General features: G+C 66.9%; 3 protein-coding genes across 3 annotated transcripts; all 3 read left to right on the top strand.

Moving 5' to 3' along the window:
* Window positions 1–2,436: 2,436 nt before the first annotated feature.
* Window positions 2,437–5,999, top strand: LOC134429156 (ubiquitin-fold modifier-conjugating enzyme 1). Its single transcript, XM_063176261.1, has 6 exons — window positions 2,437–2,559; window positions 3,264–3,331; window positions 4,087–4,150; window positions 4,233–4,309; window positions 5,277–5,367; window positions 5,790–5,999. Exons 1-6 carry the CDS (start codon window positions 2,437–2,439, stop codon window positions 5,859–5,861), a joined length of 495 nt encoding a protein of 164 aa, XP_063032331.1. The 3' UTR covers window positions 5,862–5,999.
* Window positions 6,000–7,261: 1,262 nt separating this feature from the next.
* Window positions 7,262–13,192, top strand: LOC134429159 (ubiquitin carboxyl-terminal hydrolase 21-like). The gene is given in 13 exon segments (XM_063176263.1): window positions 7,262–7,494; window positions 7,497–7,649; window positions 9,699–9,758; window positions 10,850–10,973; window positions 11,060–11,171; window positions 11,254–11,391; window positions 11,483–11,547; window positions 11,637–11,740; window positions 12,216–12,302; window positions 12,389–12,467; window positions 12,583–12,690; window positions 12,781–12,895; window positions 12,973–13,192. Coding segments are annotated over 13 exon segments (1,464 nt in total). The 5' UTR covers window positions 7,262–7,266; the 3' UTR covers window positions 13,064–13,192.
* A 561-nt stretch (window positions 13,193–13,753) lies between these two features.
* On the top strand, window positions 13,754–24,417 carry LOC134429160 (protoporphyrinogen oxidase-like). The gene is given in 13 exon segments (XM_063176264.1): window positions 13,754–13,840; window positions 15,081–15,215; window positions 15,911–16,026; window positions 17,571–17,703; window positions 19,580–19,724; window positions 20,761–20,957; window positions 21,504–21,564; window positions 22,157–22,275; window positions 22,359–22,484; window positions 23,319–23,330; window positions 23,332–23,469; window positions 24,122–24,164; window positions 24,256–24,417. Coding segments are annotated over 13 exon segments (1,455 nt in total). The 3' UTR covers window positions 24,399–24,417.
* The last annotated feature ends 5 nt before the right edge of the window (window positions 24,418–24,422 follow it).

The raw sequence follows: 24,422 nt of genomic DNA, 5'->3' as shown, positions 1-24,422 counted from the left end.
TGGGGTTGGAAGTTTTTATGGGGCTGGAACGAGATGGGATCGATGGGATGGGATGGGATGGAATGGGATGGGATGGGATGGGAAGGGATGGGGCTGGAAGTTTCTATAGGGATGGAAGTGTCTGTGGGGTAGAAGTTTCTATGGGGCTGGAATGGGATGGGATCTATGGGATGGGGCTGGAAGTTTCCATGGGGTTGGAAGGTTCTGTGGGGCCGCAACGGGATGCGACGGGGTTGGAATTTTCTGTGGGGTTGGGATGGGATGGGATGGGGTCGTGAGGTTCTATGGGGCAGGAATGGGGTGGGATGGGGCTGGAAGTTTCTGTGGGGTTGGGATGGGTCTGGAAGTTTCTATGGGGCAGGTTTGGGATGGGATGGGATGGGATGGGATGGGATGGGATGGGATGGGATGGATGGGATGGGATGGGATGGGATGGGATGGCTCTGGAAGTTTCTATGGGGCTGGAATTTTTTATGAGGCTGGAAGTTTCTGTGGGGCTGGGATGGGATGGGGCTGGCATCTCCCTGGGGACACAAGTGCCACCTGTCCCCGCGGTGTCCCCGCGGCGTCCCGCAGCCATGCCGCTGCCGGTGCTGGCCCTGCTGCTGCTGCTGCTCGCCGCCCGCCCCGGGGCCGCGCTGCCCGGGCAGGCCGGGCCGGGGGAGCCCGCGGAGGGTCCCGAGGAGGCGGCGGGCAGCGCGGATTTCCTGAGCCGGCAGCTGCAGAGCCTGAGCGAGCTGGTGAGCAGAGAGCTGCCCCCGCAGCTGCGGCCCCAGGAGCTGCGCGCACAGGCCGGGTACGGCACCGGGACCCCTCCCCAATTCCGGGACCCCACCCGGGACCCCTCCCCAATTCCAGAACCCTCCCCAATTCCAGAACCCTTCCCGGGACCCCTCCCCAATTCCGGGACTCTCCCCGGGACCCTTGCCCCGGGACCCCTCCCCATTCCAGAACCCTCCCTGGGACCTCTCCCCATTCCTGGCCCCCTCCCCAATTCCGGGACCCCTCCCCAATTCCAGAACCCTGCCCGGGACTCCTCCCCAATTCCGGAACCCTCCCTGAGACCCCTCCTTTCCTGGGACCCCTCCTCACTCGGGACCCCTCCCCTGACCCCTGCCCGGGACCCGTCCCGTCCCCTCCCTTCCCGAGACCCCTCCTCGGGACCCTCCCGGGACCCCTCCCTTCTCTGGGACCCCATCCTCTCCTTGAGACCCCTCCCGTGACCCTCCCCAGACCCCTCCCCTCTCTGGGACCCCTCCCCATGCCCGCTGACGCCCCCGGTGCCCCCCAGGCTGTACCTGGAGCGCGCTAACAAACAGCTGGAGCCGCTGGCCCGGGAGCTGCAGAACAACGTGCTGGGGCTCTTCTCGTCCCTGCTGGGGCTGCGCCGGGCCGAGACCCCCGAGACCCCCTGAGAGACCCGAGACCCCCGAGGAGACACCCCCGAGAGCCCCTGAGACACCCGGGGGATACCCCTGAGACCCCCTGAGAGCCCCAAGACCCCCGGGGAGACACCCCTGAGAGCCCCACATGGACCTGGACTGAGCCCTGAGACCCCCAGGATGGGCCTGGACACAGCCCCGAGACCCCCGCATGGACCCCAAAACAGCCCAAAGACCCCCTGAGAGCCCCCCACGGTTCCCAAATACAGCCCTGAGACCCCCACACGAACCCCAATATGGCCCTGAGACCCCCACATGGATACCGAGACAGCCCTGAGACCCCCAGGATGGGCCCAGACACAGCCCTGAGATCCCCCAAGACCCCCAAATAAAGCCCTGAACATCCCCCCGTGTCTTTGGAATTGGGGCTGGGGGGTCCTTGGGGCTGTGGGGGTGTCATTTGGGCTGGGGGGACCATGGCGCTTTGAGGGGGGTCCCCATTGGTGTTTTGGGGGGGGTCTCTGTGGCTGTTGGGGGGGGTCCTTGGGGTTTTGAGGGGGGTCCCTGTCGCAGGGGGGGTGTCTCTGGGCCTGTCGGGGAGTCCCCGTCGCTGTTTGCGGGGGGTCTCTGTCCCTGTTGGGGGGTTCTCTAAGGAGGGGGCGGTCCCTGGGCCTGTGGGGTGGCGTCCCTGGACCTGTCAGAGGGTCCCTGTCGCTGTTTGGGGGGGGGGTCCCTGGGCCTGTTTTAGGGTCCCCATTGCTCTTTAGGGGGGGTCCCCGTTGCTGTGGGGGGGTCTCTGAGGAGGGGGCGGTCCCTGATGAGGGGGCGGTCCCTTGGCTGTGGGTGCCGCCCCCTCAGCCAAGCCCCGCCCACCTCCTCTCCTCTCTGCCCTCAGTAAAGATGGCGGCGCCGCCTCACGCACCGGGCGCGCCCGAACCCAAGATGGCGGCGATGACGTCACAGCGCCCGCCACTCCCGTAGACAAGATGGCGGCGCCGTGCCGGGGTGGCGGCGTGACGTCACTTCCGGCGGGGCGGCATGGCGGGGCCCGGCCATGGCGGACGCGGCGGCGCGGCGGGCGGTGGCGGAGCTGCCGCTGCTGCGGGCACCGGCGGGGCCGCGGGACCGCGAGGGCTGGGCCGAGCGGCTGCGAGAGGAGTACCGGGCGCTCATCCAGGTGCGTGCGTGGCGTTCCTCCCCTCACGGATGCCGCCTGGCCGTGCTTCCGTTCCGTCTCGGGGCTCTCCCGGTGTCTCAAATCCCTCCCGGTTTTCCCCTCGCGTTGTCGCTGCGATGTCCCTCCGCTGCTTCCCTCCATCTCCCAGACCACCCCCATGTCCACGCCGGTGTCCCCCGGTGTCTCCTCGATACTCCCGGTGTCACACCCCGTGTCCCCCGGTCCTACCCGGTGTTCCCCCGTGAGTCCCTTCGATACTCCCGGTGTTCCTCAATCCCGCCGGTGTCCCGCCTTGATGTCCTTTTTCACCCCCTCCGTGTCCCCTCAGTACTCCCGGTGTCCCCCCGGTATCCCCCGGTCCCCCCCGGTGTCTTCTCGATACTCCCTGTGTGCCCCCGGTGTTCCCTGTCACCCCCCGGTGTCCCCCTGTCCCACCCGGTGTCCCCCCATGAGTCCCCTCGATACCCCCGGTGTCCCTCAATCCGTCCCGGTGTCCCCCGTTCCATCTCCCCTGTCACCCCTCGGTGTCCTCCGGTCTCCCCTGGCGTCCCCCCGGTGTGTCCCGGTGTCCCCTCGATCCTCCCGTTGTCCCCCCGGTGTCCCCCATGAGTCCCTTTGACACTCCCGGTATTCCCCCCCTCGGTGTCCTCCCTTGCCGGTACCGCTCCCCCGGTCCCGGTGACCCCCCCCCGGTATCCCGGCAGTACGTGGAGAACAACAAACGGGCTGACACTGATTGGTTCCGCCTGGAGTCCAACCCCGAGGGCACCCGGTAAGAGGAGAGGGGGCTCCGGGACCCCCCCCCCGGTCACACCGGGACCCCCCCGTGATTGTCACAAACCCCCCCGGGGCTGCTCCGGTGACCGGGGCGAGGTCCCAGCACCGGGGGAGGGGTCTGAGGGAATTTGGGGGGCCCTGGGGGGGCTGCTCGGTGACCGGGGGGGTCCCGGAGATGCGGGGGGGGGGCTCTGAGGGGTTTTGGGGGGCTCTGAGGGGTTTTGGGGGGGGTTAGGGAGGGTCCTGAAGGGGTCTTGGGGGGCTCTGAGGTTTTTTCGGGGGGGTTCCTGGAGGGATCTGAATGGTTTTGGGGGGTCCCAGAGGGGGTTACCCCACACTAAGGGGGTCCTGAAGGGGTTTTGGGGGGCTCTGAGGGGTTTTGGGGGGGGGGATCCTTGGCTGGTTCCCACACACTGAGAGTTTTTCGGGGGGGTCTTAGGTGGTTATGAGGGGTTTTGGGGGTTCAGGGTTTTTGGGTGGGGGGTCCTGGAGGAGTCTGAATGGTTTTGGGGGGGGTCCCAGAGAGGGTTACCCCACACTAAGGGGGTCCTGAAGGGGTCTTGGGGGGCTCTGAGGGGTTTTGGGGGGGGATCCTTGGCTGGTTCCCACACACTGAGAGGTTTTGGGGGGGGGTGGGGGTCCTGAGGGTCACTAAGGGGTTTTGGGGGGTCCCAGAGGGGTCTCGGGGTCACTGAGGTGTTTTGGGGGGGGTCTCAGGGGGTGTCACTGAGGGTCCCCCCGTGTCCCCAGGTGGTCGGGCAGGTGCTGGTACATCCACGAGCTGCTCAAGTACGAGTTCAACATCGAGTTCGAGGTGAGGAGGGGGTCTCGGGGGGGGGTTTTGGGGGGGTCTCAGTGGGGTTTTGGGGGTGCTGACCCCTCCCCTGCCCCCCCAGATCCCGGTGACGTACCCGGGCACCGCCCCCGAAATCGCCATCCCCGAGCTGGACGGGAAAACAGCCAAGATGTACCGGTGAGGAGAGGGGGATGGGGGGGTCCTGGGGGGCTTGGGGGGGTCTGAGGGCGATTTTGGGGTGCTTGAGGGGCTTTGGGGGGGATCCCGGGGAGGGTTGAGGTGTTTTGGGGGGGTTTTGGAGGAGTTTTGGGGGGGTCCTGGGGGACTCCTGGAGGGCTTGGGGGGTCCTGGGACTCAGGAGGGGTCTTGGGGAGGGGTCTGAGGAGCTTTTTGGGGGGTTTGAGGGGCTTTGGGAGGGGTCCCTGGGGGGGTTGAGGTGTTTTTGGGGGGGTCCTGGGGGCCTTGGAGGGGATTGGGGGGTGCTGGGGGTGGGTCCTGGGGGGGTTTGGGGGGTCCTGGGGCTCAGGAGGGGTCTTGGGAGGGTTTGGGGGTCCTAGGGGGGTGCTGTGGGGGGTACTGGGGAGGGTTTTGGGGCTTGGGGGAGAATTTTTGGGGGGCTTGAGGGCTCCTGGGGTTGCTTGGGCGTCCTAGGGGGGGCTTGGGGGGTTCTGAGGGGGGATCTGAGGGGCTTTTGGGGAGTTTGAGGGGCTTTGGGGGGAGGTCCCCAGGGGGTTTGAGGTGTTTTGGGGGGGCTTTGAGGTGTTTTGGAGGGTTCCTGGGGGGTGGCTTGGGGAGGACTTGGGGGTTTGGGGGGGTCCTGGGGGTGTTTGGGGGGGAGTCTGGGGTTCAGGAGGGTCTGAGAGGGGTCTTGGGGGTCCTGGGGAGGATTTTGGGGCTTGGGGTGGGAAGCTTGGGAGGATCCTGGGGGGTTTGAGGTGTTTTTTGGGGGGGGTCTGAGGAGTTTTGGGGGGTCTGAGGGGCTTGGGGGGATTCTGGGAGGGATCCTGGGGAGGATTTGGGGGCTCAGGGGAGAGGTTTGGGGGGTTTGGGGGGGCTTAGGGGGTTCTGGGGGGTCATTGGGGGGGGGTCCCGGGAAGGTTTTGGGGGGTCCCGGGGGGGCTCTGACAGCTCAATGCCCACGCAGGGGGGGTAAGATCTGCCTCAGTGACCACTTCAAGCCCCTGTGGGCCAGGAACGTGCCCAAGTTCGGGCTGGCACACCTGATGGCACTGGGGGTGAGCACCGGGGGGGGCACCGGGGCTGGCACCGGGAGGGGGGGGCACGGGGGTGGCACTGGAGAGGGGGCTGTCAGAATTTTGGGGTGGCAGGTTGTGACACCGAGCGGGGTGACATCCATAGAGGGAGTGTGACACGAGAGGGGGGGGGTGTGACACCGAGGGGGGGGTCACCCAGTCTGGGGGTGTGACACTAAGGGGGGGGGTGACACCTGTGGGGGGGGTGACACTGAGAGGGTAACGCCCATACAGGTGTGACACCAAGGGGGAAGTGACCTGTTCTTGGGGTTGTGACACTGAGGGGAACTGTCACATTCTGGGGGGGTGACACCAAGGGGGGGTGACACGTTCTTGGGGTGTGACACTGAGGGGGGTGACACGTTCTGGGGGTGTCCCCACCCCACTGACCCCTGTCCCCACAGCTGGGTCCCTGGCTGGCCGTGGAGATCCCGGACCTGATCTCCAAAGGCCTCATCCAGCACAAGGACAAGTGACCAACTTGGGGGGACCTTGGGGGTCCCCCACCCCACTTTGGGGGTCCCCTCTCCTTGGGGGTCCCCCATTCCCCTCCCAGCTGCTGCCACCCCTCCCCACCGCTTCGCTGCTGCTCCCCAATAAACGCTGAACCCCGATTTAGTGACGGTTTGTTATTTTGGGGGTGACACGGAGGGGATTTGTGTGTCCCCCACCAAAAACCCGCGAGTGTCGCGGCCCCTTTAAGACGCCGCGCGGTTTCCATGGCGACGCGCGGTGCGAGGGGGCGTGGCCGGGAGGGCGGCGCATGCGCAGAGCCAGCGGCGAGGCCGCCGGGGGCGGGGCCGGCGGAGGGAGGCACAAAGATGGCGGCGGGTGCGGCGGGAGTTGTTGCCATGGCGGCCCGCGGGAGGTGCGGGGGGACCGCGGGGCGACCCCGCCGAGGGGCGCAGGGGGGCGAGGGGGGCCGCACTTGGGGCTGGGGGGGCTCGGGGACAGCGGACACCCCCCCCAGGGGAGCGGCGGGGCCGGGCGGGGGGTGCGGGACAGGGCCCCGGGGGGCGGGGGGGTACCGGGATGATGGGGGGGGCAGCGGGAGCGCCTCAGGGGGGTACCGGGATAGGGGAGGGGGGAACCGGGGTGGGGGGAGAGCACAGGGGAGACCCCCGGTGAGGAATCCCGGGCCCGGAGAGGGGGGCGGGGCCCTGAGGGCCGGGGGGTGATGGGGGCACCGGGAGGGGTCCGGGGGGTGCGGGAACCGCTTTGGAGCGAGGGGCTGAGCCCGGGAACCCCTTTGGGGGGACCCCGGGATTGCGGGGGGCTGAGTCCGGGGGGTGCGGGAACCGGTTTGGGGGGGCCCCCGGGGGGTGCGGGGAGCTGTGGGCCCGAGGGTGCGGGAACCGCTTTGGGGGGACCCGGGGATTGCGGGTGGGCCCGAGCTTTGGGGTCCCCCCAAGCTTTGTGTCCCCCTGAGCTTTGAGGTACCCCGAGGTTTTGGGGTCCCCCAAAGCTTTGCGGTCCTCCCGAGCTTTGGAATCCCTCCGAGGCTTTGGAGTCCCCCCGAGGCTTTGAGATCCCCCCGAGGCTTTGGGGTCCCCCGAGCTTTGGGGTCCCCTCGAGTTTTGGGATCCCCCCGATCTTTGGTGTTCCCCCTGAGCTTTGGGGATCCCCCGGGCTTTGGAGTCCCCTGAGGTTTTGAGCTTCTCCCGAGGCTTTGGGATCCCCCCATCTTTGGGTCCCCCCGATCCTGGGTGTCCCCCCGGTGACCCCGATGTCCCCGCAGGGCCCCCGCCGACGGGACGCTGTGTCCGGCCGCCGGGCGCGGGGGGCTGTGAGCAGGTGGGTGCCCCTTCCCCTCGCCCTTGTCACACCCCCTCGACCCCGCCACCTTGTCACCGTGCTGTCGCTGTCCCCGCAGGCCCCGCCATGCCCCAGGCCTCGGAGCACCGCCTGGGCCGCGCCAGGGACCCCGGTGCCCCCGTGGTGACGGCGCAGCCCCGGGCGGGCTCCCGCCTGCCCAGCGGGCACCGAGCGCTGAGCCAGGAGCGCCATGCGGCCCCCAACGGGCTCAGCCCGGCCCCCAAACTGCGCCTGCTGCCCCCCCGGCCCCCGCCGCCCCCCGACGACCCCCGCCCCAAGAAGCTGGAGCTGGAGCGGGGGCCGGGCGGCCAAACGGGGGGACCCCGCTCCCCGCGGGCCGGGGGGGACGCCGGGGGCCGCTCAAGGCCGATCACGGCGTGAGGGTGCCCGGGGAGCCCCGCAGGTGCCCGGCAGCGCCTCCTTCTCGCTGCCCAGCGCGGCCGAGCGCCGCCGGAGCAACCTGGCCCGCTCCAAATCCATCAGCATCGGCGACCTGAGCCAGGGAGGAGGAGGAGGAGGCGGCGGTGGCGGCGGTGTCGCCGGCGTCCCCAGCCGCGCCGAGGACGTGGCGGTGGCGCTGAGCCGCTTGGTGCTCAGGGACTTGCGGGCACCCGCTGGGTGCGGGCGCGCTGGCGCTCCGCCGGAGCTCCTCGCTGCGCAGGGTCGCCGTGAGCACCGGGCCCGACGGCAAAGGCACCGCGGCGCTGCTCTCCGTGCGCCCCGAGGGCGGCCCCCGCGCCCGCCCCGAGCCCGCCTTCGGACACGGCCCCGGCAGCCCCGCCAGCGGCCGGACCGAGGACAAGGCCGCGGTAAGAGACCGCGGGGGACCGAGGGATGGCTGTGGGGTGGGGCAGCCGTGTCCCCAGCCCTGGGGACGGTTTGAGGCCCTCTCGGTGTCCCCAGCTTTGCAGACGTTTTGTGACCCCTGCAGTATCCCCAGGTTTGGGGACGTGTTGAGATGCCAGCAGTGTCCCCAGCTTTTGGGACATTTTGCCACCCCCACAGTGTCCCCCAGCCTTGGGGACATTTTGAGACCCCTCACACTGTCCCAGCCTTGGGGACGTTCTGCCACCCCCACAGTGTCCCCAGCCTTGGGGACGTTTTGTGATTCCAGTGCTGTCTCCAGCTTTTGGGATGTTTTGGGACCCCCACACTGTCCCCAGCTTTGGGGACATTTTGCCACCCCCACAGTGTCCCCAGCACTGGGGACATTTTGTGATTCCAATGCTGTCTCCAGCTTTTGGGACCCCCACAGTGTCCCCAGCCTTGGGGACATTTTGAGACCCCTGCAGTCTCCCAGCCTCGAGGATATTTTGCAACCCCCACGCTGTCCCCAGCCTTGGGGACATTTTGCCACCCCCACAGTGTCCCCATCCTCGGGGACATTTTCAGACCCCCATAGCGTCCCCAGGTTAGGGGACATTTTGTGACTCCCACACTGTCCTCATTCTCTGGGACATTTTGTGATCCTTTTCAATGTCCCCAGCTTTGAGGACATTTTGAGACCCCCAAACTGTCCCTAGCATTTGGGACATTTTGAGACCCCCCATGCTGTCCCCATTCTCAGGGACACTTTGAGACCCCCACAGTGTCCCCAGCGTTGGGGACACGTTGAGACCCCACGCTGTCCCCATCTTGGGGACACTTTGTGTCCCCGCTCAGGCTGGTGACATCGCCAGGGTGGCACAGGGGTCGCCCTCTCACCTGTCCCCGCTCCAGTCCTGTTTTGGGGACCCCCACGGCTCTGGGGTGGGGTCGCTGCTGTCCCCCCAGCTCAGGTGGCCGGTGCCATCCTTGTGTCCACACAGCTCCGGAGTGACCACAAGTGACCGGTGGCACTCTGGTGACACTGAGGTGACACCGCGCTGGCCGCCGCCCCCTCCCCGTTTCCGCATCCGTGCCCCCCCCTCCCCATCCCTCACCTGCCGTGCCACGTGTGGGGCTGATCGTAATCCCCAAAACGCCACCAGGCACGGCCACCCAGCCTTGTCCCCCCTCGGGGTGTCCCCAGCGCTGTCACAGGGTGTCCCTCATCCCCGCCAGCCCCCAAAACCCCCTCTGTGGAAACCACGGGGAGGATTTTTGGGGGGTGTTTACCCCGCAGGGGCGGCAGCTCCGGCTAATTAATCCCCGCGGGATGAGCCCAGAATAGCGCGGGGGAATCGGATCAGCTAATGGGCTGAGGGGGGGAGGAGGGCGCACGGCGGTGACCGGTGGTGCCGCCGCCGGTGCCACCGGGAGCCGCGGCGGCCATGCCGGGGCTGCAGGGAGCCACGCTGGTGGCGGAGCTGCCGCGGAAGCTGCAGCGCTCGCTGCTGCCCCGCCGGGAGCTGCCGGGCCGCGGCACCGACATCGCCGAGTCCGTGGTGCACACGGCGGTCATGGGGCTGCTGCTGGTCACCGGAGAGGTGAAGGCACCGCCGGTGGGGGACAGCCGGGGGGACACGCGGGGAGACGGGCTGTGGCTCACCGGGTGTCCCTCGCTGTGTCCCCCCCAGACACACCACACGCTGCTGCTGGGCTCGGGCCACGTCGGCCTCAGGAATTTGGGCAACACGGTAAGAGGGCAGCGAGACCTTCCCCGGGAGGGATTTGGGGTCATCTTGGGCTTCCCAACCTTCCTGTCCCTGTGTTCTGGGCTGTGCGAAGGATTTGGGGTCATCTCGGGGTTCCTAACCCTCCTGTCCCTCTGTTCTGGGGTGCAGGAGGGATTTGGGATCGCCTTGGGGTCCCCATCTCTCCTGTCCTGGGCTGTGGGAGGGATTTGGGGTCACCTCGGGGTTCCTAACCCTCCTGTCCTTCTGTTCTGGCGTGCAGGAGGGATTTGGGGTCACCTCGGGGTCACCTGGGGGTCCCCAACTCTCCTGTCCTGGGCTGTGGAGGGATTTGGTGTCACCTCGAGGTCCCCCAAGCTCAGTGGCCTTGGTCCCATCTTCTTGTCCTGCTGGGATGTCACATTCCCAGAGCTCCCGCAGCCCCACAGTGCTGTCCCCAGGGTCCCCAACCCTCCTGTCCCTGTGTTCTGGGGTGCGGGAGGGATTCAGGGTCACCTCGGGGTCCCCAACCCTCCTGTCCTCCTGTCCTGGGGTGTGGAAGGGATTTGGGGTCACCTCGGGGTCCCCCAGCCTTGGTGGCCATGGTCCCTGTCCTCCTGTCCTGCTGGGATGTCACATTCCCAGAGCCCCACAGTGCTGTCCCCACGGTCCCCAACCCTCCTGTCCCTCTGTCCTGGCCTGTGGGAGGGATTTGGGGTCACCTCGGGGTCCCCAAGGCTCGTGGTCCTGTCCTGCTGGGGATGTCCCCCAGCCCCACAGCGCTGTCCCCACAGTCCCCCAGCCCTCCTGTCCCTCTGTCCTGGCCTGTGGGAGGGATTTGGGATCACCTCGGGGTCACCTGGGGGTCCCCAGCTCTCCTGTCCTGGCCTGTGGGAGGGATCTGAGGTCCCTTTGGTGTCCTTTAAGTGTCCCTTGGTGTCCCCTGGGCGTCCCCTCAGCGTCCCCGACCCCCTTTGTGCTGTCCCACCACAGCCCCATCCCACTGGGGCCATCACATCCCCGGGTCCCCCCAGCCCCACGGGACAGCAGGGCCACCCTGAGGGAGCCCTGGTGACAGTGGCACACGCCGTGATGTCCCCGCGGTGTCCCCTCAGTGCTTCATGAATGCCGTGCTGCAGTGCCTGAGCAGCACCAAGCCCCTGCGTGATTACTGCCTGCGCCGCGACTTCCAGCAGGAGCAGCCCCCCGGCCCCCGCGCCCCCCAGGAGCTCACCGAAGGTGGGACAGAGCCCCAAAACCCCCCAGAACGTTCCAGAACCCCCTCAGGGGGCGCTGAGCCCGCCGTGTCCCCGCTGTCCCCGCAGCCTTCGCCGATGTCATCGCCGCCCTCTGGCACCCCGACTCCTCCGAGGCCGTCAACCCCGGGCGCTTCAAGGCCGTGTTCCAGAAATACGTGCCCTCCTTCACGGGTTACAGGTGAGATATCCCCCCCAAAAACACCCTTTTGGGGACCCCCTTCCCCCCCAAGGGGACAAAGTGCCACCGAGTGTCCCCGCAGCCAGCAGGACGCGCAGGAATTCCTCAAGTTCTTCATGGACCGGCTGCACGTGGAGATCAACAGGAAGGGCCGGCGCACCCCCAGCATCCTGTCGGACACACGGAGAGCCCCGGCCCTGGAGGACCCCGAAACGCTCAGGTGAGAGAGGGGGGGAGGCTTGTTGGGGAGGAGGAACCCCGATTTTGGGGACAGCTGTCACCCCAACGTCGCCTCGGTGTCACCTTTGCAGCGACGACGAGCGCGCCAACCAGATGTGGAAGCGCTACCTGGAGAGGGAGGACAGCAAGATCGTGGGTGAGCGCTGGTAATGGGGGTGTGCCCCCTTCCCTGGGACCCCAAAACCTCTGGGGGTGCCCCCCCTGAGCCCCCTCTTTGCCCCCCAGATCTCTTTGTGGGGCAGCTGAAGAGCTGCCTCAAGTGCCAGGCCTGCGGCTACCGCTCCACCACCTTCGAGGTGTTCTGCGACCTCTCGCTGCCCATCCCAAAGGTAGGGTGGGGTGACCCCCAAAAACCCTGCAGATCCCCCCCAAAACCCTTCAGATCCTCAAAACCTTCAGGTCCCCTGAAATCCCTCAGACCTATCCAAAAACCCTTCAGACTCCCACAAAAACCCTTCAGACTCCTCCAAAAACCTTTCAGATCCTCCCAAAAATACTTCAGACCTGTCCAAAACCCTTCAAAGCCCCCAAAAACCTTTCAGAGCCCCAAAAACCCTGCAGACCCCCCAAAAACCCTTCAGACTCCTCAAAAAACCCCTCAGACCACCCCAAAAACCCTTCAGACCTGTCCAAAACCCCTTCAAACCTTGTCCAAAAACTCTTCAGACCTCCCACAAACCCTTCAGACCACCCCAAAAATGCTTCAGACCCCCCTAAAAAACCCCTCAGGGCCCCCCCCAAAACCCTCTCACAACCCCTAAATTCCCCCACTGACCCCCCAAATTCCTCTCTTGCCCACCCCAGAAAAGCTTTGCCGGGGGCAAGGTCTCGCTGCACGACTGCTTCAGCCTCTTCACCAAGGAGGAGGAGCTGGACTCGGAGAACGCCCCGGTGAGAGGATGAACCCCCCCGGGGACACCCCACCCGAACCCCCCAATTTGTCCCCAAAGCGTCCCTGATGTCCCCTGGCCCCTCAGGTGTGTGACAAGTGCCGGCAGCGCACGCGCAGCACCAAGAAGTTGACGATCCAGCGCTTCCCACGCATCCTGGTGCTCCGTATCCTTTGGGAATCAGCCCCGAGCTGGGGGACACCCCCCAAATTTTTTTGGGGGATGGGTGGGCAGCACAGGGGTCACCCATCCCATCTTCTCCTTCCCTTAACCCCGGGCAGACCTGAACAGGTTCTCCACCACGCGCTACTCCATCAAGAAATGCTCCGTCTTCGTGGACTTCCCGCTGCAGCAGCTCAACCTGCGCGAGTTCGCCAGCGAGAAGGCCGGTGAGGAGAGCTGCCGGGGGAGTTTTGGGGGTTTTTTGGGGTGTTTTGGGGTTAGGGGGGATCCTAAACCTGACCCTCACCGTGCTGCAGGCAGCCCTGTCTACAGCCTGTACGCTCTGTGCAACCACTCGGGCAGCGTGCACTACGGGCACTACACGGCGTTCTGCCGCGACCCCGCCGGTTGGCGCGTCTACAACGACTCCCGGTGAGTGCTCCCCGCCCTTCCCGTGCCCCCGCCCCGGTACCGAGCCCCCGCGGCCGGTACTGAGGGTGTCCCCGCAGCGTCTCGCCCATCAGCGAGAACCAGGTGCCGTCCAGCGAGGGCTACGTGCTGTTCTACGAGCTGGAGGAGCCGCCCGGCCGCAGAGCCTGAGAGCCCCGAGCGGAGCCGCCTGCGGGGCCGGGGCTGCGGGGGAACGGCCGGGACCCTGCCCGGGACACACCGGGAACCCCCCGGGATCCTCCGGGATCCCCCGGACCCGCGAAGAGGGGGGTGCGGGGGGAGCGGCCGCAGCCCGCGCGGCCCCGGGGGGTTTTGTGAATAAATTTATTAAAAAAACCCCAAAAAGCGCCGAGTTTTGGGACTTTGGGGGCGGTGTTTGTTGCTAAAGGGGCGGGGCTTGCGTTTGACGGACATTGGGCGGGCGTGGTTTATGGGGGTGTGGTCTGCTGTTGATTGACTGTAGCTGGGCGTGGTCACGATAACGTGATGTGCGTGATGATTGGCTGGTGGCACAGTAGGCGGGGCTTAACACCATAGTCGCGCTTCCTCCCGCCGCAGAGCGCTGTCCATCAACGCGCTGCGCCTTCCCATTGGTCCGCCTGCTATTAGCCCCCGCCCCTTCCCCTGATAAGCGGCGGGAAGGGCGTGGCCAGCGCGGCGGACTCGGGACAGGTGAGGGGGGGGGGTCCCGGCGCTGAGGGGCCCGGCGAGACCGGGCGGTCCCGGAGGGTCCCGGAGGGTCCCGGGACTCCCGAGCGGCTCTGGGAGCTCCTGGCGGGTCTGGGGGCTCCCGGTGGGTTCGGGGGCTCCGCTCTGACCGTGCCCGCCCCAGCTCCCCTCATGCCGCCCACCGTGGCCGTCGTGGGCGGCGGCATCAGCGGCCTGGCCGCCTGCTACCACCTGGTGCGCGCCCCCCGCCCGCCTAAGGTGAGCGAGCGTGCGACCCCCGAACCTTCTCCTCGGGACCCCCGAACCTTCCCCCGCTCCATCCCGGGACCCCCCGCTCCCCTTCCCTCCGGGTATCCGTCCCCGGGTCACCTCGGGACCCCCGGTGTCCATCCCTGGGACCCCCATCCCTGCAGAGATCCCCGGTGTTCCCCGGGACCCCCAATTCCCCCGGGATTCCCTTCCACCCCCTCAATTCCTCCAGGACCCCCAATTCCCGCGGGGTCCCCACCCCTCCCGGGACCCCAATTCCTTAAGAACCCCAAATCCCTCCGGTACCCCCATTCCCGCGAGGTCCCGGTGTTGACTCGGGGGTCCCGGGGCTGATTTGGGGGTCCTGGTGATGATTCGGGGGTCCCGGTGTTGACTCGGGGGTGCCCGGGCTGATTTGGGGGTCCCGGTTGTGATTGGGGTGACGGGGGTGTCCGGGGGTGGTTTAGGGTCCAGATATTAATTCGGGCGTCCCGGGGGTGACTCGGGGGTCCCGGTTGTGACTGGGACTGCCGGGGGTCCCGGTGGTTACTGGGGGGGTCTCGGTTGTCATTGGGGTTCCCGGTGGTGATTCGGGGTCCCGGGGGTGATCTGGGGGTCCCGGTTGTGACTGGGACTCCCGGGGGTCCCGGTGGTTACTGGGGGGGGTCCCGATGGTGATTCGGGTTCCCGGTGGTGATTCGGGGTCCCGGGGGTATTTTGGGGTCCCGGGGGTGATCTGGGGGTCCCGGTGTTGACTGGGGGCTCCCGGTTGTGATTCGGGGTCCTGGAGGTCCCGGTGGTGACTCAGGGTCTCGGTGGTGATTTGGGGGTCCCGTTTGTGATTATGGGGGTCCCAGTGGTCCCTGGTGATCCGGGGGTCCCGGTTGTGACCCGGGGGTCCCGGTGCTGACCCGGGGGTCCCGGTGTTGATCCGGTGTCCCGGTGTTGACCCGGGGGTCCCGGTGTTGATTTGGGGTTCCCGGTGTTGATTCGGGGTGCCGGGGGTCCCGGTTGTGACCCGGGGGTCCCGATGTTGACCCGGGGTTCCCGGTGTTGATCCGGTGACCCGGGGGTCCCGGTGTTGATTTGGGATTCCCGGTGTTGACCCGGTGACCCGGGGGTCCCGGTGCTGACCCGGTGTCCCGGGGGTCCCGATGTTGACCCGGGGTTCCCGGTGTTGATCCGGTGTCCCGGGGGTCCCGGTGTCCCGGGGGTCCCGGTGCTGACCCGGTGTCCCGGGGGTCCCCAGGTGGTGCTGCTGGAGGCCAGCGGCCGCTTCGGGGGGTGGCTGCAGAGCTCCCGGAGCGCCGAGGGCGCCGTGTTCGAGCATGGCCCGAGGGGCGTCCGGCCCGCGGGGCCCGCGGGGGCACAGACCCTGCACATGGTACGGGGGAACGGGGGGTCCCCGCGGCTGGTTTTGGGGTGCTAGAGGGGGTCCTGAGGGCTGGGGGGGGTCCCCGGGGCTGGTTTGGGGGTGATAGAGGGGGTCCTGAGGGCTGGGGGGGGTCCCCGGGGCTGGTTTGGGGGTGATAGAGGGGCTCCTGAGGGCTGGGGGGGTCCCCGCGGCTGGTTTGGGGGTGATAGAGGGGTCTCTGGGGTTTGGGAAGGGGGGTCCCTGGCTGGCTATTGAGGGTCCTTAGGGTTGGTTTTGGGGTGCCAGAGGAGTCCCCGGAAGGCTGGGGAGATTTGGGGAGGTCCCCGTGGTTGGTTTTGGGGTGACACAGAGGTTCCTGGGGGCTGGGGGGAGTCCTTGGGTGGGTGTTGGGGCTCCCTGAGTTTGGTTTTGGGGTGACAGAGGGGGTCCTGGGGGGAGTTTGGGGTATCAGAGGGGTTCCTGGGTGGGTATTGGGGGTCCCCGTGGTTGGTTTTGGGGTGACAGAGGGGTCCCTGGAGTTTGGGTGGGTCCCTGGAAGAATTTTTGGGGTCACTGGGTGAATTTTGGGACTCCCTGGATGATTTTTTTGGGGTTCCTGGATGAATCCTGGGTGGATTTCTGGGGGGATTTCGGGGGTCCCCGTGTGGATTTTGGGGGTCCCTGGATGACTCAGGTGTCTGGGGTGCCCCTGTGTGTCCCCGCAGGTGTCGGAGCTGGGGCTGGCCGGTGACATCCTGGCTGTCCCCAGGGAGCACCCGGCGGCTCGGAACCGCTTCCTCTACCTGGGGGGGGCCCTGCACCCCCTGCCCTCGGGCCTCGGGTGGGTGGCACCTGTCCCCTGTCACCAGGGCCACCCCCCCCGTCACCAGTGTCACCCCTTGGCCGTGCGCTGTCCCTCAGGGCTGTCCCCAGTGCCACCCCTGTGTGTCCCTGCTGTCCCCAGTGCCACCCCCGCTGTCTCCAGGGGTTCCTGCGGGCTGTGCCCTCTGTCCTCGGTGCCAGCACCCTGTCCCCAATGCCACCCTCGCTGTCCCCAATGTCACCCCTCTCCCTGCTGTCCCCAGGGGGTTGCTCAGGGCTGTCCCCAGTGTCACCCTAGCTGTCCCTTGTGTCCCCAGAGGGTTGCTGTGGGCCGTGCCCCCTGTCCCTGGTGCCACCCCAGCTGTCCCCTGTGTCACTCCTCTGTCCCCAGGGGTGTGCTCCGGGCCGTGCCACTGTGTGTCCTGCTGTCCCCAGTGTCACCCCAGCCATCCCTGCTGTGTCCCCAGTGTCCCCTTTCTGTCCCCAGAGGTTTGCTCCGTGCCGTGCCCCCTGTCCCCAGTGTCCCAGGGGTTGCTCAGGACTGTCCCCAATGCCACCCCAATGTCCCCTCTCTGTCCCCAGTGCGTTGCTCTGTGCCGTGTCCCCTGTCCCCAGTGTCCCCAGGAGTTGCTCAGGCCTGTCCCCAATGTCACCATGTGTCCCCAGGGGTGTGCTGCATGCTGTGCCCCCTGTCCCTGCTGTCCCCAGTGTCCCCCTGCTGTGTCCCCAGGGGTTTGCTGCGCACGGTGCCCCCTGTCCTTGCTGTCCCCAATGTCCCCCTGCTGTGTCCCCAGGGGTGTGCTGCGCACGGTGCCCCTGTCCCAATGTCCCCAATGTCCCCCCTGCTGTCCCCAGGGGTGTGCTGCGCATGGTGCCCCCTGTCCCTGCTGTCCCCAGGGGTTGCTCGGGGCTGTCCCCGGTGCCACCCCAGCTGTCCCCAATGTCACCCCTGCTGTGTCCCCAGGGGTGTGCTGCATGCTGTGTGCCCTGTCCCTGCTGTCCCCAATGTCCCCCCTGCTGTCCCCAATGTCACCCCTGCTGTCCCCAGGGGTGTGCTCCGCGCCGTGTCCCCTGTCCCCAGTGCCACCCCAGCTGTCCCCAATGTCCCCCCTGCTGTGTCCCCAGGGGTTTGCTGCGCACGGTGCCCCCTGTCCCTGCTGTCCCCAATGTCACTGCTGTGTCCCCAGGGGTGTGCTGCATGCTGTGCCCTCTGTCCCTGCTGTCCCCAATGTCACTGCTGTGTCCCCAGGGGTTTGCTGCGCACGGTGCCCCCTGTCCCTGCTGTCCCCAATGTCCCCCCTGCTGTCCCCAGGGGTGTGCTGCACACAGTGCCCCCTGTCCCTGCTGTCCCCAATGTCCCCCCTGCTGTGTCCCCAGGGGTGTGCTGCATGCTGTGCCCTCTGTCCCTGCTGTCCCCAATGTCACTGCTGTGTCCCCAGGGGTGTGCTGCGCACGGTGCCCCCTGTCCCTGCTGTCCCCAATGTCACTGCTGTGTCCCCAGGGGTGTGCTGCATGCTGTGCCCCCTGTCCCCAATGTCCCCAATGTCACTGCTGTGTCCCCAGGGGTGTGCTGCGCACGGTGCCCCCGTTCTCGCGGGCCCTGCTCTGGAGCGCCCTGCGGGATCTCCTGACCCCGGCGGGGACGGCGCCGGACGAGAGCGCCCACGGCTTCGCCCAGCGCCGCTTCGGGCCCGAGGTGGGGGCCCCAGAACCCCTGATCCGCCCCAAAACCCCCAAATCCACCCCAAAACCCCCTGGAACCACCCCTAGAACAACCCCAGAACCCCTGATCCACCCCAAAACTGCCTGGAGCCACCCACAGATCCACCCCAAAACCCCTAGAACAACCCCAGAACCCCTGATCCACCCCAAAACTGCCTGGAACCACCCCCCTAGATCCACCACAGAACTCCTGATTCACCCCAAAACCCTGATCCACCCCAAAATCCCGGATCCACCCCAAAACCTCCTGGAACCACCCCAAAACCCTTGATCCATCACAGAACCCCAGATCCACCCTAAAACCCCCAGTTCCACCCCAAAACCCCCTGGAACCACCCCCAGAACCACCCCAGAACCCCCCAAAAACACCATCACACTCCAAAACCCCCAGAACTCCCCCGAGAACCTGCAGATCCAGCCCAAAGTCCTCTGGAACAACCCCAGAACCCCCCAAGACCCCCAGAACCCCCTAAAGCCCCCATCACACCCCAAAACACCGACCCCCCAGAACCCCCCCAAAACACTGCCACACCCCCACAAAAATCCCCATAACCACCCTCAAAATCTACAGAACCAATCCCAGAACCCCTCAAAACATCGCCCCCCAAAAAATTCCCCATGAACACCCCTAAAATCTGCCAGGACCACCCCCAAAACCCCCCAAAACCCCCCCAAAGCCCCCATAACCCCACCCCAAAATCCCGATAACTCACCCCAAACCCTGCTAACCCCACCCCAAACCCCGATAACTGAGCCCAGAGCCCCACCCGGCCTTATCGGGGTCTCCCATGGCTGGGTGGGGTCCCATTGTCACCGTCCCTCCTGTCACTGTCCCCATCTCCACTGTCCCTTTGTCCCTGTCCGTTCTGCAGGTGGCCGAGGTGGCTGTGGACAGCCTGTCCCCGTGTCGCTGTCCTTGTGTCCTTGTCACTGTGTCACTGTTGCTGTCCCGTCTCTCAGGTGGCTGAGGTGGCCATGGACAGCCTGTCAGTGTCCCTGTCCCTGTGTCACTGTCACTCTCACTGTGTCCCTGTCCCTCAGGTGGCTGAGGTGGCTGTGGACAGCCTGTCAGTGTCAGTGTCCCTGTGTTACTGTCCCTGTGTCCTTGTCACTCTCCCTGTGTCCCTGTATCCTTGTCCCTCTGGTGGCCGAGCTGGCTGTGGATGGCCTGTCCTCTGTGCCACTGTCCCTGTGTCACTATCCTTGTGTCACTAACCCTGTCCTTGTGTCACCTGTCACTGTCCCTGTGTCACTGTCACTGTCCCTGTGTCCCTGTCCCCAGGTGGCAGAGCTGGCCATGGATTCCCTGTGCTGGGGGGTGTGTGTCACTGTCACTGTGTCACTGTCACTGTGTCACTGTCCCTGTCCCTGTCCCCAGGTGGCAGAGCTGGCCATGGATTCCCTGTGCTGGGGGGTGTGTGTCACTGTCACTGTGTCACTGTCAGTGTCCCTGTGTCCCTGTCCCTGTGTCACTGTCCCTGTGTCACTGTCACTGTCACTGTCCCTGTGTCACTGTCACTGTGTCACTGTCCCTGTCCCCAGGTGGCGGATCTGGCCGTGGACTCGCTGTGCCGGGGGGTGTGTGTCACTGTCACTGTGTCACTGTCCCTGTGTCACTGTCCCTGTCACTGTCCCTGTCCCCAGGTGGCGGATCTGGCCGTGGACTCGCTGTGCCGGGGGGTGTGTGTCACTGTCCCTGTGTCACTGTCCCTGTGTCACTGTCCCTGTCACTGTCCCTGTCCCCAGGTGGCGGATCTGGCCGTGGACTCGCTGTGCCGGGGGGTGTGTGTCACTGTCCCTGTGTCACTGTCCCTGTGTCACTGTCCCTGTGTCACTGTCCCTGTCCCCAGGTGGCGGATCTGGCCGTGGATTCCCTGTGCCGGGGGGTGTTTGCCGGGGACAGCCGGGCCCTGAGCGTGCGCAGCTGCTTCCCTGCCCTGTTCCAGGCCGAGAGAGAGAGGGGCTCCGTGCTGCTGGGGCTGGCACTGCCACACGGTGGGGACATGGGGACATTGGGGACACTGCTGGGGACATGGGGACACTGCTGGGACACTGCTGGCTCCGTGCTGCTGGGGCTGGCACTGCCACACGGTGGGGACATTGTGGGGACATTGGGGACACTGCTGGGGCTGGCACTGCTGGGGCTGGCACTGCCACACGGTGGGGACATTGGGGACACTGCTGGGGCTGGCACTGCCACACGGTGGGGACATGGGGACACTGGGGACACTGCTGGGGCTGGCACTGCCACACGGTGGGGACATTGGGGACACTGCTGGGGCTGGCACTGCTGGGGCTGGCACTGCCACACGGTGGGGACACTGCTGGGGCTGGCACTGCCACACGGTGGGGACACCTTGGGGACACTGGGGACACTTCTGGGGCTGGCACTGCCACACGGTGGGGACATTGGGGACACTGGGGACACTTCTGGGGCTGGCACTGCCACACAGTGGGGACACCTTGGGGACATTGGGGACACTGCTGGGGCTGGCACTGCTGGGGCTGGCACTGCCACACAGTGGGGACATTGTGGGGACACTGCTGGGGCTGGTACTGCCACACAGTGGGGACACCCTGGGGACATTGGGGACACTGCTGGGACACTGCTGGCTCTGTGCTGCTGGGGCTGGCACTGCCACACGGTGGGGACACCCTGGGGACACTGCTGGGGCTGGCACTGCCACACGGTGGGGACATCGCTGGGGCTGGCACTGGGACACAGTGGGGACATTGTGGGGACACTGCTGGGGCTGGTGCTGGCATCTGGTGGGCAGGGGGACACCCACGGGGACCCTCAGGTGCCACCTCTTGGACGGGTCCAACCCGCGGGGCTGGGACAGGTGACAGGGTGGGGACACCTCCAGGTTGGTGACAGGGTGGGGACCCCTGATTTGGCCGTGACCGGGATCCACTGAGGGCTGGCATTGGGGACACCCCGGGGTTGGGACAGGGCACACGGGGGGGGACACCCCGGCCCAGGGGACACCGCGTGCCCCTCCCCGCCGTTGTCACCGCGCTGTCCCCGCAGGTGGCGGCGTTGGCGGGGCGGGCCCCGAGGCGGGGCTGGCGCGGCGGGCGCGGGCCGAGCGCTGGAGCCAGTGGTCGCTGCGGGGCGGGATGGAGTCCCTGGCGCGGGCCCTGGTGGCCTTCGTGTCCCCGCGCGGCGCCGAGCTGCGCTGTCACACGCCCCTGACACACCTGCGCCACCGCCGCGGCCAGTGGCAGGTGGGGACACCGCCCGTGCCACCCGCTGCCTTCGCTGTGTCCCCTCCCCGCTCTGCGTGCCACTGCCACCGTGCTCTGTCCCCTCACTGGTGTCCCCAGTGCCCCCAATGTCCCCTCACCAGTGTCCCCAGTCCCCTCTAGAGTGTCCCCAGTGCCCCCAATGTCCCCTCACCAGTGTCCCCAGTGTCCCCAATCCCCTCCCCAGTGGCCCCAGTCCCTTCCCCATTGTCGCCATTGTCCCCAGTGTTCCCAGTGTCCCCAGCTCACCCTGCCCGATGCCACCATCACGGCCAATCCTCAGTGTCCCCAGTCCTCTCCCTAGTGTCCCCATTGCCCCCAGTGTCCCCTGGTCCCCTCCCCAGTCCTGTCCCCGCTGTGTCCCCAGCTCACCGTGCCTTGGTGCCACCATCACGGCCAATCCCCAGTGTCCTCAGTTACCTCCCCATTGTCCCCAGTCCCCTCCCCAGCATCCCCAGAGCTGTCCCCAGTGTCCCTTTGTGTCCCCATTGCCCCCAGTGTCCCCAGTGTCCCCTGCTGTCCCCCCAGCTCACCGTGCCCGGTGCCACCCTCACGGCCGATCACGTCGTCAGCGCCCTCCCGGCCTCAGGTACAGCGCGGGGCTGAGGGGGGGATGTCCCCGCCGTGTCCCCTCTGTGTCCCCTCGGTGCCGCTGACGCTGTCCCCGCTATCCCCGCTGTCCCCTCGGTATCACTGACGCTGTCCCCGCTGTCCCCTCGGTGTCACTGACACTGTCCCCGCTGTCCCCGCTGTCCCCTCGGTGTCACTGACTCTGTCCCTGCTGTCCCCTCGGTGTCATTGACACTGTCCCCGCTGTCCCCTCGGTGTCACTGACTCTGTCCCCGCTGTCCCCTCGGTGTCCCCGCGGTGTCACTGACGCTGTCCCCGCTGTCCCCTCGGTGTCACTGACACTGTCCCCGCTGTCCCCGCTGTCCCCTCGGTGTCACTGACTCTGTCCCTGCTGTCCCCTCGGTGTCACTGACACTGTCCCCGCTGTCCCCTCGGTGTCACTGACGCTGTCCCCGCTGTCCCCTCGGTGTCACTGACGCTGTCCCCGCTGTCCCCTTGGTGTCACTGACACTGTCCCCGCTGTCCCCTCGGTGTCACCGACTCTGTCCCCGCTGTCCCCTCGGTGTCCCCGCGGTGTCACTGATGTCACTGACTGTCCCCGCTGTCCCCAGCGCTGGCGCGGGCGCTGCCGCCCGAGGCGGAGCCGCTGGCTCGGGAGCTCCGGGCCATCCCGGCCGCCTCCGTGGCCGTGGTGAACCTGCAGTACGAGGGCGCCGCGCTGCCCGTCACGGTGAGCGCTCCCCGCTGTCCCCACGCTGTCCCCAAGGTGTCCCCAAGCCCCGCGGTGACCCCAGCCCGTCCCCGTCCCCGCAGGGCTTTGGGCACCTGGTGCCATCCTCGGAGGACCCGGCGCTGCTGGGCATCGTCTACGACTCGGTGGCGTTCCCGGAGCACGACGGGACCCCCGCGACCCCCGGGGCGGCCTCGCTGCGCCTCACGGTGGGGACACCACGGGGGGACACTGAGGGGGTGACACTGGGGACACTGGGAGGGCCTCGCTGCACCTCACGGTGGGGACACCACGGGGGGACACTGGGGACACCGAGGGGGTGACACTGGGGACACTGGGAACACTGGGAGGGCCTCGCTGCGCCTCATGGGGGGACACCAGGGGGACAATGGGGACACTGAGGGGGTGACACTGGGGACACTGGGAGGGCCTCGCTGCGCCTCACGGTGGGGACACCGGGAGGACAATGGGGACAACATGCAGGGTGACAGGAGTGATTTGGGGAGCTCATGGTGGGGACATCATGGGGGACACAGTGAGGGGACACTGGGGACCCTGGGAGGGCCTCACTGCACCTCATAGGGGGACACTGAGGGGTACACTTAGGAGGTGGCACCAAGGACACCAGGAGGGGTGACACTGAGGACACTGGGGGGGTGACAGGGGTGGTTTTGGGGGGCTGGCAGTGCCCCCCAGGTGACACTGGGACCCCCTCACTGCGGCTCACGTTAGGGACACTGAAGGGGGGACACTGGGGACACCAGGGGGAGTGACAGGAGTGATCTGGGAGGGCTCACGGTGGGGACATCATGGGGGGACGCCACGGGGTGGCACTGGGGACACTGGAGGGGGATGACACGGGTGATTTTGGGGGGCTGGCACTGAGTGACCCTGGGGACACTGTGGGGGTCACAGAGGTGATTTTGGGGGGGGTGGCATTGAGTGGCACTGGGAGGGGTCACAGGGCTGATGTTGGGGTGCTCACAGTGGGTGACCCTGGGGACCCTGTGGGTGTCCCAGGGCTGATGTTGGGGTGTCCCCAGGTGATGCTGGGCGGGGGCCTGGTTCCAGCAGAGCTTTGGGGACCCCGCCCTGGTGGCCCCGGAGCTGCTGCTGAGCCGGGCACGGGCGGCCGTGAGCGAGCACCTGGGGCTGGCCGGGACCCCCAGGAACGCCATCGTCAGCGTGCAGCAGGTGGGGACACCGCGGGGTGACACTTCGGGGGGCTCTGGGCGGGTGACACTTCGGGGAGGTGACATTTTGGGGCGGGTCCTCCTTGTTGGGTGACATTTCAGGGGTGTCTCTGGGTGGGTGACACTTTGGGAGGGCTCTGGGTGACTGGCACTTCAGGGAGGTGACATTTCGGGGGGGCTCTGGGTGGGTGACACTTCGAGGAGGTGACATTTTGGGGGGGGGAGCCTTGTTGGGTGACATTTCAGGGGTGTCTCTGGGTGGGTGACATTTGGGGTGGGTGACACTTTGGGAGGGCTCTGGGTGACTGGCACTTCAGGGAGGTGACATTTCAGGGGGGGGTTCTGGGCAGGTGACATTTTGAGAGGGCTCTGAGTGGGTGACACTTCAGGGAGGTGACATTTCGGGGATGTCTCTGGGTGGGTGACACTTGGGGGGCCGTGACACTTTGGGGAGGTGACATGCTAAGAGGGCTCTGGGTGGGTGACACTTTGGGAGGGAGGTGACATTTTGGGGGGACTCTGGACAGGTGACAGTCTGAGGGGGCTTTGAGTGGGTGACACTTTGGGATGGCTCTGAGTGGGTGGCACTTTGGGGAGGTGACATTTTGGGGGTGTCTCTCAGGGTCTCACCCGTGTCCCCCCTCTTTTCCCAGGACTGCATCCCCCAGTACACGCTGGGACACTGGGAGCGCTTAGGTGAGAGTGGCAGGGCCGGGGGTGTCCCCTGTCCCTGGGGGTGTCCCCGCTGTCCCCAGAGTGTCCCCAGAGTGTCCCCACTGTCCCCCAGAGCGCATCCAGCGGTTCCTCAAGGAGCAGCAGCTGCCCCTGAGCCTCATCGGCGCCTCCTACTCCGGGGTCTCCGTCAACGACTGCATCGCCAGCGCCAGGGCGGCCGTGGCGCGGATTTTGGGGTCCCCCCCCGAGCCCTGAGCCCCCCAGGAGCTCTGACCCCCC

The sequence above is a fragment of the Melospiza melodia genome, chromosome 25 (genome assembly GCF_035770615.1).
Source record: "Melospiza melodia melodia isolate bMelMel2 chromosome 25, bMelMel2.pri, whole genome shotgun sequence".
In the NCBI taxonomy this organism is placed as follows: Eukaryota; Metazoa; Chordata; class Aves; order Passeriformes; family Passerellidae; genus Melospiza; species Melospiza melodia.
This window is presented reverse-complemented; position numbering and strand designations above follow the sequence as displayed.

Bases quoted from the DNA above. Each gene is read 5' to 3' on its own strand.
- LOC134429156 (XM_063176261.1), top strand. From the start codon at position 2,437: ATGGCGGACGCGGCGGCGCGGCGGGCGGTGGCGGAGCTGCCGCTGCTG. The intron at 3,332-4,086 runs GTAAGAGGAGAG...CCGTGTCCCCAG, and splicing joins TCCAACCCCGAGGGCACCCG to GTGGTCGGGCAGGTGCTGGT. The intron at 4,310-5,276 runs GTGAGGAGAGGG...ATGCCCACGCAG, and splicing joins AAAACAGCCAAGATGTACCG to GGGGGGTAAGATCTGCCTCA.